This window comes from Stegostoma tigrinum, chromosome 26, assembly GCF_030684315.1.
Source record: "Stegostoma tigrinum isolate sSteTig4 chromosome 26, sSteTig4.hap1, whole genome shotgun sequence".
NCBI lineage: Eukaryota > Metazoa > Chordata > Chondrichthyes > Orectolobiformes > Stegostomatidae > Stegostoma > Stegostoma tigrinum.
In genome coordinates this window covers 34,952,332-34,964,622 of record NC_081379.1, presented here as the reverse complement: position 1 = coordinate 34,964,622, position 12,291 = coordinate 34,952,332, and the positions used below count along the sequence as shown (strand labels likewise).

At 40.2% G+C, this 12,291-nt stretch overlaps 1 protein-coding gene across 1 annotated transcript in view; it reads right to left on the bottom strand.

The window, feature by feature from the left end:
- Positions 1-12,291, bottom strand: part of ksr2 (kinase suppressor of ras 2) — a 304,655-nt gene that overhangs the window by 83,824 nt on the left and 208,540 nt on the right. Inside the window, exons 12-14 of the mRNA XM_048555715.2 lie at positions 6,791-6,832; positions 6,336-6,402; positions 707-758 (exon numbers count right to left, since the gene is read on the bottom strand). Of these exons, the coding sequence (XP_048411672.1) occupies positions 707-758; positions 6,336-6,402; positions 6,791-6,832 (161 nt within the window). The remainder of the gene's footprint in view (positions 1-706; positions 759-6,335; positions 6,403-6,790; positions 6,833-12,291) is intronic.

The following is a 12,291-nucleotide window of genomic DNA, read 5'->3' as shown; positions in this document are numbered from 1 at the left end:
TTTAAATGGGACTGTGTATAAGGTAGCATTAAGAAAATGGTTCAGCATAGTGCACCAGCAGCCTACGAACAAAGGATCTGCCTTTGGGCACAGCACCTATGACTGTTTGATTGGATGAACAAATATCAGGTAGGGGATTTAACAGGAGGACATTCCATACCAGCTAATTTGTGCTCGCCCCCAAAACTTAAATTCCTTCCCCACTAAGGCTAATTGTAGTTCTCTGATGATCCATCATAGTTGAGATGAATTAAGAAGCAAACATAATGTAAACCAAGGTCTAGAACTGAGACCCTTCTTAACATGTATGGGTTGGTTTCATGCTTCATTCATTTATTAATTCAATCACTGAGGAAGCAGGTTAGCAGAGAAATTTTAATTTAATGTAATACAGCCGCAGTATATTTATATAAGAACAAAATTTAATTTCCATTCCATCAACATTTAAACAATCCAGCCTAGAATCCACATTTGTTTCTTTCAATCACAAGAATTAAAATAAATCACTTGATGCTGGAGTTACTTAACTGCTGATCAGCAAAAATAGGCTTAGCTTCCTAAATTTATTAAGTCTATCAGCACTTACTCTTAAATTAAATCTCTTATAAATTGATTTATCCTTCAGTTGTGTGGCTGCTTATGTTTAAGTGATAAAGTCATTAGCTTCAGGACATCAGTAAGTAAAGTTTTATCATTTTCAACCTACCTCTGAAGAGGGTTCATTCACTTCCACTCTAAGTGAGGGAGTTCCTTCACTTCTGTAATAAAAACAGATCATTATGTTTTACAGTAGCCAATAGTAAATATAATTCATACAAACAAAAAAAATTCAAACAAACAGTGTGTTTTATTTTCAACACTGGACATTGATTGAGCAGGGGTACTGTTTAGAAATTATTACTCCTGCAAGAACTTTACAATACAGGCATGCTTCATACAATTTCAAGTCATTGATTATAATAAATAAGAACTTGCTGGATCGAATGAATCATAACAATAAACATATAATAGACTTAACTTATCTATCTCTTTGACCTTCCACAGCCCATTCCTTGTCAAAATCACTAAGGGGAAAGTCACATATAATGCAAATTCTGTCAAGAGTGCTAGGGCTCTCAAGAAAGGGTGAACCGCAGTTGTTAAATGTGTCAAAATTGTTTGGACTATGATAACCAGTCCTTGCCTCTTTGGGTACCATACAGCGCTGATGCTTGTTTGGTTGTCCCACTTACAAGCATGACCCATTGCTGGTATTGATTTCTCATGAGTACTGGCAAAATAACTATCTAACTCAGCTTTCATAACCAGTGACAGTAACTTACAATTCAGGTCATCAGCAGGCATGAAATGACAACAGTTCTGTGACTCAGAATTTGCTTGAGACAGGTCAGTCTCATGGTTGACTATGCTTTTTGTCTGTCTCCTGCCTTGAGAATTTCTGTGACCTATTGACATTTCACTCAACAAGATTGCCAAACTTCCAGAATAACCCTGGAGTTCTCTGTAATGAAAGAATATATTTATGGATACTGCTTCCAGCTACCCTGGAGAAGAATTGAGGGTACAAAAATAAATGCTTTCCCTCCATTTCCATTGAGCATTTCAATTTATTAGTCATAACACAATCAGAGATTGGAGGGAAAATACAGGACGATTACTCAGGGTGTAGAAATAATCAACTGAGCCAGGGAAAGTCTGTACATTTCCCAAGTAATATGCAAAGATGTGTGCTATTGGGAAGTACAGCATTTATCATTTTTTCCTAAATTGTCCTTGAGGTTAGAACAGAATTTTCCAGAAATGGGTCATATGGTCCAACAGATCATTGCAGGTGTTCCACTCTAATTGAGATATTAGAGAATTAATTAATTAGACAAGTTTCCCGTTAATTCCTTATTGGATATACAGTAGATTATAACATGCTTCATTATGTTGTGAATTCCATCTCATGGCTCCCATCTTCATTTTTACTGGTCACAAACAGAAGCAGGATTTTCTCAAGAACAGAAGAACTAGGATCAGGAGTAGGCAATTCAGCCTTTTGAATTTGTCCCTTACATCTTAAGGTGGTCCAGCTGAAAATCTCGACCCCCGGCAGGATCTCTTGATTCTGCAATCGGTCAATGAGCACTCACAATTGGTCTGTCAGTTTTAGACTTTACTCTTTATTTCTTCAATCGGCCGGGTACAGATCATCCAGAATCACAGAAGTTGAACACTTCCGTATTCCTCGGAGGAGCTGCACACACAACTTAATACAAAGACATTTGTATACTTTTCTTAAAGCAGGGTACATGGCATGATTGCATAGTGTATTCAAACAATTACCAATCAATACATGATATTGCTTCATTGACAGTTACTTAATCCAATGGTATTAACTGGTAAACAACTGATGTCACAATGCTTAGGTTACTTTTTGTCTCGCCATACAGCGCCATAACATATGCAACCGAAGGTCAGCTAGAACGGTTAGTACTGTATTATCTTATCACTACTGCGTTATTTATGCAGCTCGAGCAGAACTCAAGGTTCCCAGGCTAAAAGAGCAGCTCTAGCAGAATTTACAGTTCCCAGGCTGGAAGCCATTTTGTTGCTAACGTGCACCAGCAGCCATCTTGTGCCCATATCCAACTCTCAGATTCTCACAGCTATAGTGCAGTTACACCTTATAATGGACTTCTACTAATTAATTATTGCATTATATTTATGACCCTTTGGGATTCTTCCAAAGTATAATTATCTTACTTAAGTTTACCTCATCAAATCACGTTACAGAACTCACTAAGGTCACCTCTCAGTCTACATTTTAGCCAGTTCCATCTTCTCTTATAGTTATATTTTCTCAATGCTGATATCATCCTTGTAAATCAATTTGCAAAATATTTTTAACTGTATCCCTTTAAGGCCACAATACACAATAATGAATAAATGCTTGAGTGAATCATAGGTCACATCTGCTTTATTATGGAAGTTTTTCGATATCTAGGGAATTATTGGTTTTTATTTGGATGATTTTTCAAAGAAGAACATCATTAGAAATTCCTGTGCACACGGTGAAGCACTCAAGACTCATGAATGTGTCTCAATAGTTTATAATTAGACAGAATCTACAGCATGTACGCAAGCAATTCAAAAGATCTGGTTTTAGCTTCCTCCCACCTTTTTACAACCCTATACCCATGTCCGTTAGTTTCCTACAGCAATGTATGATCATCCTCAACCCAGGCATGCACCCAGCAGAGATGGCAGCATAGCAGAGGAAGATGGTATGAACTGCAGATGCTGGAGTCAGAGTCAAAACAGCGCAGAGCTGGAGGAACACAACAGCTCAGGCAGCATCAGAGGAGCAGGTGAGTCGACATTTCGGGCCCAGACCCTCCATTAGGACTGGAGGAAGGGGGGGAGGGGGAGCTGGGAAATTAAATAGAGGGAAGAGGGGTAGGGTCGGGGGAAGGTAGGTGGGATGGCAATAGGTGGATATCTGTAGGAATAGTGGGGATTGGTCAGTGGGAAGAGTGGGGCAGTTAGGTGGGGAAGAAGATGGGCAAGTGGTGTCAGGTCAAACAGGCAGGGATGAGAGGGAGGTTTGGACATGGGGTGTAACTGGGGGTGGGCAGATTTTGAAACTGGTGAATTCTGTGTTTAGGCCATCAGGCTGTAGGCTCCCGAGGCGGAATATGAGGTGTTATTCCTCCGGTTTGCGGGTGGTGTCATTGTGACACTGGAATAGGTTCAGGGTGGACATGTCACCCAGGGTATGGGTGGGGAAGTTAAAATGGGTAGCAACCGGGAGGTGGTGTTGATTATAGTATACGGAGTGCAGGTAAACCAGATTGGAGGATGTACAGGTGAACCCCTGACAGATGTACAGTTGGGAGGGAGAAGCCCTGGGAGTCCTCAACTTTGACTTTACACCTCATGAAGTCTTGTGCCATCATGTCAAACAAGGGCAAAAGCCCTCCTGTTGTTTACCACATCCTGCCCCCTCGGGTTTTCTTCAGCAGTCATACTGGATTCATAATGTTAGTCCCATTTCTCTCTCCACCGATACTGAGTTTTTCCAGCACTTTCTGTGCTTGTTTCAGATTCCCACTCCCTGGTGTATTTTGCTGTTATTTTAGTGGCTAAGAAAGTTTGTATGAGATAAGCCCCAAGGAAATGACAGCAGAGCTAGAGAGATCAAAGGACCGCACATGCACGGTACAGGGCAGTGAATACATCCTGAATTGACATCCTCCATGCACCAAAACACCAACTTCTCACGCTGACCAGTACACCGCATCATTCAATCATTACCAGTCCCTGACATTCAGGACACATACCTAACATTTAGATTCACCAGGCCCTCACACTGATTCACATGCTGTCAGACTCACCCGGTTCCCAATGATTTTACATACCATGTATGCCATCCAACTGTGGCTGGCATATCAGCCAAACACAGTTCTACACTACTACTGACATTCTGTCCTCTCAATTGACAGCATTGCAGACTGTGATATGCCTTGTATCTTTATTTCAACTCTCAAATCAGTCTCACACTGCACTATGGTGCCACGAGCGAGTAGCTGATGGTTTAACTATGGACCTCTTTCCTTTCCACACCACTTTCCTTTCACCAACCTGACACTTACCCAGATAACAAGGTGTTGAGCTGGATGAACACCTTGTTATCTCAGATTGTCCAGCATCCGCAGTTCCTACTATCTCTGACACTTATCCATTTTGTTTTCCAGATACCCAGGAACTGTCACCTGCTTGGCCAAAGTGCAAAGAGGAGGAGGTGGCTCCATCCCCCTGTCTGACTATGGCAGTCACCAGCTCTGATACTGACAGTGTTGTACCCGTGAGGCAAGAATAAACTTGGGATTGCTCATGATGAATCAGAGGGTTCGACTGGATCGCAAACAGGCCGTAGCACAAGGACTATCCATGTGTCAGTTTATTGCAGGGTGAGATTGCAGATGCACTCTACTAGGGGGAGCGGAGATGAAGCTCACATAGGAGCAGCATCTAGCGGAATGCTGATGAGCGTACACACCAAGTTAGTGCCTGTCAAAAAGCCTCTGGCCACTGTTCAGGAACACAGAGGAGTCCAGCTCCAGCAGGCATCATTCAGGGCTTGTGTTCTCGGCATCCTCTACTTCACCTTCAGTCCTGCTGCTGACCCAGAGGCACTGCATTGGCTAATATCTCAACCTCAGCCTAACCACTGTGCACACAAGTCACCAGATCATCTGTCTTTCCTCAGAGGATGCTGCAACACGCCTTGCAAAATCCAGGAGCTCTCAACAGCTTTTCAAGAACACTTCACAGTACTTAAAGAGACATTGTAACAGTGTAAGTTAAATGTGAAAATTGAGTATCTGGTCCCTTATACAATATTAGTTCCAACACCCTCCAGCAGCTGAAATCATTTACTTTGATCGGCGTTAAGTGAATATGTAGGCAGAACTTCCAAGTTAGTAAATAGAGCATCCAGTCAGATGGTAGGGCTATATGATGCTATAACAGCACAAACTCGGAAGAGTCCAGCATGCACACAGGACATCCTCACAGCCTATGGGGCCAACAGTGATAACAAGTGAAGGTACAGTGCACCTCAACTGCAGGACCTCCAGTTTCCAAAGCACCATTACCAGCAGTGCCACTGAGCAGAAATCCACATTCTTTATCTTTTTAAGGCATTTCAAAAGTCATGTTTAATTTTTCTGACTGTACTAACCAACGTTAGAAAGCCCAAGTAGAATATGTATGTTTAACTGATGATATGTAAGCAAATAAAAGAAAGGATGAAAACACGATGAAAACTAGTTTGTTCAAAACTTAAACTTTACTGTTGTCCTTGCACTCATTAATTGTGGATAGTAAGACATCACTGATGCCATTTCTGTTAAATCAATAGGTCAGTGTGTACTCATATAGGAACCATTGTGAAGTAGGCTTCATAAAGTCAGTCTGACATAGGTCAGGTCAGGTACTGAGATGTTTATCGCTTTCTGCTAAACAAGCAGTTCTGAGGTACTTTGCTCTCAGCCCAGTACCGATAGGTTCTATAGGAAAGTGAAAATAAAAAACAAACCTCTTTCCAAATCCATACCGCATTTGAAAGCACAGGCTTTCACTAGAATCCTTGGCTATGGTGTCAAAGTGACTGAAAACCCATTGTATTAGAAATTATCTACATGAGTATACCTTCTCTCATACTGAATTGCAATATATCAGCAAAGCAAGATAGCACCACACCATTCTACATTCAGTATTTCTGCAGACTATGTAAAATCTTAATATTGCAAAGTTCATTCAAACTAGTCAGTACCAAAATCTCTTACATGGGATCTGAGTTGACAGGATGGAGAATAACTTGTGGAGTTCGGCTTTGTACCTCAGGTGTGACATCTAGGAAGAAGATATTAAGTTGAAGAAGGGAGAAGTTATCAGCTGACAATTAAAAGGGAGCAATCATAAATTTAACATCAAATAAAGAATACCAACTCTCTGAAGAATCTCAAAACAAGCTTGTTAAAAGGAGCTACCTTAATCTTGGAGAAATCAAATAGAAACTATGAATTTATTCATGTGTTCTAGTCAAATATTTATCAAAGGATCTTGCAGTTATGACAGACACATAATTTATTTCATTAAAGCATTCCAAATGTCAATAATTAAAGGGAAAAATATGCCTTAAAAAATAAGAATTATGACTAGTTGCATTGTATCCACCAAAATATGTATACTTGTGTACTGCATGATGGAAAGAAACATCGGTCAACTGAAGATTACCTACCAGGAAAAATGAACTGCTGCTTGTACTTGAAATAATGAGAAGCTTGCAACAGAGAAAAGGCAGAACTGTAAGCAAAGTAATCAAGACCAAGTAAAACATAGGCACAAAGGCGCCCTCTTATTTTTTATCATAATTATTACGTTAGTTATTTTGACCGTTGATAAAGCCATGTTATAAGCCATGCTACTTCACAAGAGGCTGTCAATACTATACATTAGAACAACTAATAACAAAATGCCAAAAATTCAGGTACAATTAAATTAATTCTGAAAGAGTTCTACATTACTTAGTTCTATAATAGGGGTTTAAATATTTTTCCACATTTGGTGATCAACTTGCTAATGAAATGATATTATTCTGTTTTTAAATGTGCCATTGTGTTAGATGCAACTTTGTCAGCAGCATTGACAGAACAAGAACAAATTACCTCAGACAGCACCTTCCAAACCCCCAACCACTTCTATGTTCAAGGACGAGGACAGCAGATATATGGGAACACCACTACCTACAAGTTCCTCTCCAAGCCCCTCACGATCCTGACTTGGAAATACATCACCATTCCTTCAATGTCGCTGGGCCAAAATCCTGGAATTTCCTCCCTAATGGCATTCTGGGTCAACCTACAATGGCAGTTCACCACCACCTTCCCTAGGACAACAAATCTGACTAGTCAGGGATGCCTACATCTCACAAATGAATAATGATATCCACAATAATGAGGAGGCATCAACACTTAAGCCATTCGCTCAGAGACTCACTTGCAAGAGGCTTGTATAGTGTCGCTCAGAGACTCGTTTGCAAGAGACTTGTATAGTGTCGCTCAGAGACTCGCTTGCAAGAGGCTTGTATAGTGTTGGGATAAGCACAAGGTGAGTCTTTGGGCATGACTGGGTTTCAGCCAGGCTAGGAGGAAAAGGTGGCTGATGTGCCAGCTTCTTGGAGGGCAAGGTAACTGACGAATTCCATTCTGGGGTCTCAGGTAGAGGATTTTAATGGCAGACCCATAGAAGATCACTGATGATGATCCAAACCGAAATGCTAATTACATTGGCAGGCTCCTATCAATGTCAAGGAATACAGAACAGTCTGACTTCAACATGACACAGGGTGTCATGCAGATCTCAGAGCCCCTCCTTTCCACAATGGAAGTGATGGCTAGCTCCATTACAGCACCAGTGAACAAATCCCTCATGTCGCATTTGGCATCCGATATCTCAACTTCCACGGCAGCACAGCGGACTTGGCCTGAATTGCAGGCTCAGATTCTTATGGTGGATACCAATCTTAGTCCCCAAAGGGACCTCCAGGCTCTCAGCAGTAGCATGACCAAAGAATATCAGCTCATGGAAGTGCACCCACAAGACAGACACCAAGGAAATGCACAACAGTGAATAGTTTGCTGTTTCCATAACGTCATCTGCAATTGTATTAAAATATTTTCTGAAGGTTTTTGTTGGTGTTCTTACAAACTGATCTTGCAGGATGTGATAGAGCCCTGTGATGGAGCATCTGAAACAGATGTGACAATGAGCATGACCGGTCAAAGATGATGTGGGGATGTTTGATTCAATTGAAGAAGAACCTCAGAGCCTGCTCTCTTGCTGTGCCCCTTTGCAAAAGGTTCATGTTACCTTACTCCTGCCTCCCCCCGTTCTTCCTCTGTAGTAACTGTAATGAGTTCTGCCAAGTGGACTTTACAGAATATGAGTTCCCTGATTGAGGCTGTGAACCTGGTCCAATCAGGGAGCCCTGGCTAACAGATAAAAAAGAGACTATCAAAGATACTGCACTCTGAAAGCTGACAGTGAATGAGGCTATACTAAAGTCAAGGACTGTTCATGTGTAAATAAAGGGTGACTCGGTGAGAGGATACTGGCCTAAATGGAGTTATTTCATCCTCTTCCTCTGAGGTGGTTGATGGGTTGCAGCAGTTAAATGGCTAAGGAAAACCCTGACTTTCACATGCCATTGGGTGAAGTGACCACGGTCTGATCTGTGATTGCCATTTGGTGAATTAGAACCATGGCTGATATTATTCTTGGTTCATTAGAATGGTATAGCTCCCAGTAGTGGGACCGTGAATGGTGGGTCATGTGTTAAACCACACTTCTTCTCTTCCCTCCTAAAAGAATTTCCACCATCTACCATCTCTGTAACATTCCCCCCTTCCCCTTAAATGTCTATCCTCTGTGGAGCAGTTCCCTCTTGCCCCAGGAGTAGTTCCAGTGCTTCAAGAATACGACGCACCCTTTCTGTCTGGTCACATATGAGCTCGTTATCTCACTATTCTTCCACTCACTAGTGTGTGGTGCTCCGAATGTTTCAGAGATTCCTACTCTTTGACATCCCGCATTTCAAATTCCACCCCAGCTGCTGAAACTACGATGGCTGAACCTCAACTCTTTTCCCTCCTAAGGCATTGCTTCCTCCATAGACCATGATTTCCAGCTGCTTCTGCAAAATGTCATTGCTTAGTTTTCTACTGTCACACTGAGGCTCCTGATGATTCATTAAGTTTGGAAATGCTGCAGTCACAACAATTCTGTGCACTCTCCAGTTGAGCAGTGCAGTTCATCAGCTAAAAAGAAATAACTCCCAGCACAAATCCACTGCTTTCAACTGAAACAGATATAGTAGTTCATAGCCTTTCAGGACTTCTTAACCTACGATTACAACATACTGCAACTAATGACCATATTAATGAAGTTAAGACAATGATCTTTGTGACGCAAGGTGTGATTTATATTTATTTTAATATCATCTATCTTAGATTTTGGATTTGACTTGTTGTTTTGGTCTGTGTGTCTGAAGTGGTTTAATGATTAGCTTGTAAATATTTCTGCAGCTATGGTGATTTTAAGTAAAAGACCAAATAGGAGAGGGAGTTCCTGGCGTGTATTGGAGTTTGTTTTCATTGGGACAATTTACCAGTAAGCAAAGCAAAGAATTGTGCATTAGGCTTTCAGTTTACAAGTTCAGCGGTTGTTTTGTTTTTTTTTTCTTTTGATTGAGGGAAACACCAATAATTGGGAAAAAATAGCTTTTGGGTTTCAGTTTGGCTGTTCTGCAGAAGCCCTTCCTGAAGATGGATGCAACAAACGGTTGTTTCTGAGAAAGGGAGATCGTTTAGAACTGTTAAGAATAGATTGCCCCTGAATAAGCAGTTTAATTTAGAAGTTCCACACCAGAAATGTTTGGTTATAATCTTAAAAAAATTATTTGAAGCTGCAAAAGTATGAGCTATCAGGTTCTCATGACAGGGAATTGAAGCCACAGTTAAATTAAGCCCTATAACTGTGAAAGACAAGGGAATTCTACCTGGTGTGAGTACCAAAAAATCTACTGTTTGGGATTAATGCGATTTGTTGTATTTTGGCTTTAAAATTTGTGGGGTTTATAACTCAAGAGCTTGGTTTATTCCATTTTAATTTTCATTTCTTTGTGTAATGAACTTTTTTTATAGATAAAACAAAATCTATAGCAAGATACACTTGTTTTTCAGTTCAAATCCACCTTGTTAAAATGAAAAGAAACAAAATATGATCTATCAATCCAAACTTCAGTTTTGGACCTGATTTATCCAGTCTTAACGTCAGGAAAGTTAGGATCATAATACCGTGTAATTGTTCACATCATCAATGGTTATCAGGCAAGTGCAACTAGCCTACCCAATGTTGAATCAGAGACATAGCCCTGTTTTAGATTTAAGTGCAAACTGTGTTCAAATTCACACTTGTTTTAAGAAGCGCTTCATTTTTTAGTTGAATTTTTGTTCTATTATACTTTATGTCACCTAACACAAAATCTTCCATGAATCAGAACAGTTTTAGGTGATAATTTTTTTGAAGCTTTTTTTAATTACTTGAAGTATTCCTTGAAATATCTGAATTGAAAATGAAACAGTTTTATCAATGTAACCGAAAATGGAATTGACATAAAAAGCATTTTTAATCAAAGTGTCCATTCCCTGTGAGTAGCATGACTTTAAATAACTGAAAATTGCATCAAACAATATAACTAGTCATTTACTTTGCTGTACATCAAGTTTCTTACCAAATTAAAAACATGTAGTTCACTATGATGATTAATTCAGTATGGGGGCCAGGGGGTATGGTCACTTTTGCAGGTGGAACCGGCTATAAGCACAATTTTTTAAAATGAACGTAGAAACCTGAATCGTGCTTAAAATTAACACTGTCTTTCATGTTGGCTCCAATTTTATTTTCTGAATTACATTGACAAAAAGTACCAAAACAAACTGGTGAAAATTCTAGAGACAACACCAGGTGGAGCTGGAGGAACACAGCAGGCCAGGCAGCATCAGAGGAGCAGGAAAGTTGACGTTTCCGGTTGGGACCCTTCTTCAGAAATGGGGAAGGGGAAGGGAGCTGGGAAATAAATAGAGAGAGGAGGGGTGGGGCTGTGGAAGGCAGGTGGGTAGGTGTTAAGTGAATGCAGATAGGGAGTGGTGGGGATTGGTCAGTGCCACGAATGGGACAGATAGGTGGGAGAGGTGATGGACAGGTTGTGTCAGGTCAAGAAGACGGGGAAAATTCTAGGCCATTGAGTTATTAGATCGAAAAGGATGTGGGGGTTTATGCCATTCTTCTTACAAGCCAATTTTCAAGAGGACCAAATGCAATGTTATCGTGGCTCAGCTATGTATGGCACTTTTTGACATGCTACAGAACCTTGAACTCATCATCCCAAACCTGCCAGAAAAAGTACATTGATAATTCTTGGGTATTAACTTTTTAAATTAATTTACTGGACATGGACATCACTAACTAGGCCAATATTTACTGACCACCCATAATTACCCAGAAAACAATTAAGAGTCAAAAACATTGCTGTAGGTCAGAAGTCATACGTAAGCCAAACCAGATTAGAACAGCTGATTTCCTTCCTTAAAGGACATTATTGAACCAGATAGGTTTTTCCTGGCAATCAGTTCATGGTCAGCTTTCAATTCTTAATTCCAGATTTTTGTTGAACTTAAATTCCACCATCAGCCATGGCAGGATTTGAAGCCGGCACCCCAGAACTGGTATTTTGGATTAATGGTCAAGTGATTATACCAGTAGGCCATAGTTGTACTTTGAGTTTATCATTCAATGAATCCCCAATACAAAATACATGTTAGGAGCATAAATTCTTAAAACTCTAGCTAAATATGCAATCACAGATCAACAAAATTAGACAAAACTTCATCAATATATTTTGATTCTTTTTGTGAATCTTCTCACCTTGGCATTCTTCAATTTATGATATTTCTCACTTTCTCTAAATTCTATTTTCTTAATGATATCAAGATTGAGTAGGCTTTAATGATACATCATCAAGGATAACTTCTCTCCTTGCTCTTACTGTGTAAGGGCAGGTGTGAGTCAATTTTCCAAGTTGACTGTCACTGCACTTCCCATTATGCTTGTCATAATGAACAGTTTATATTGTACAAGATTATCACAGTTTTCAAATAAATGACACAAAAATTCTTATCC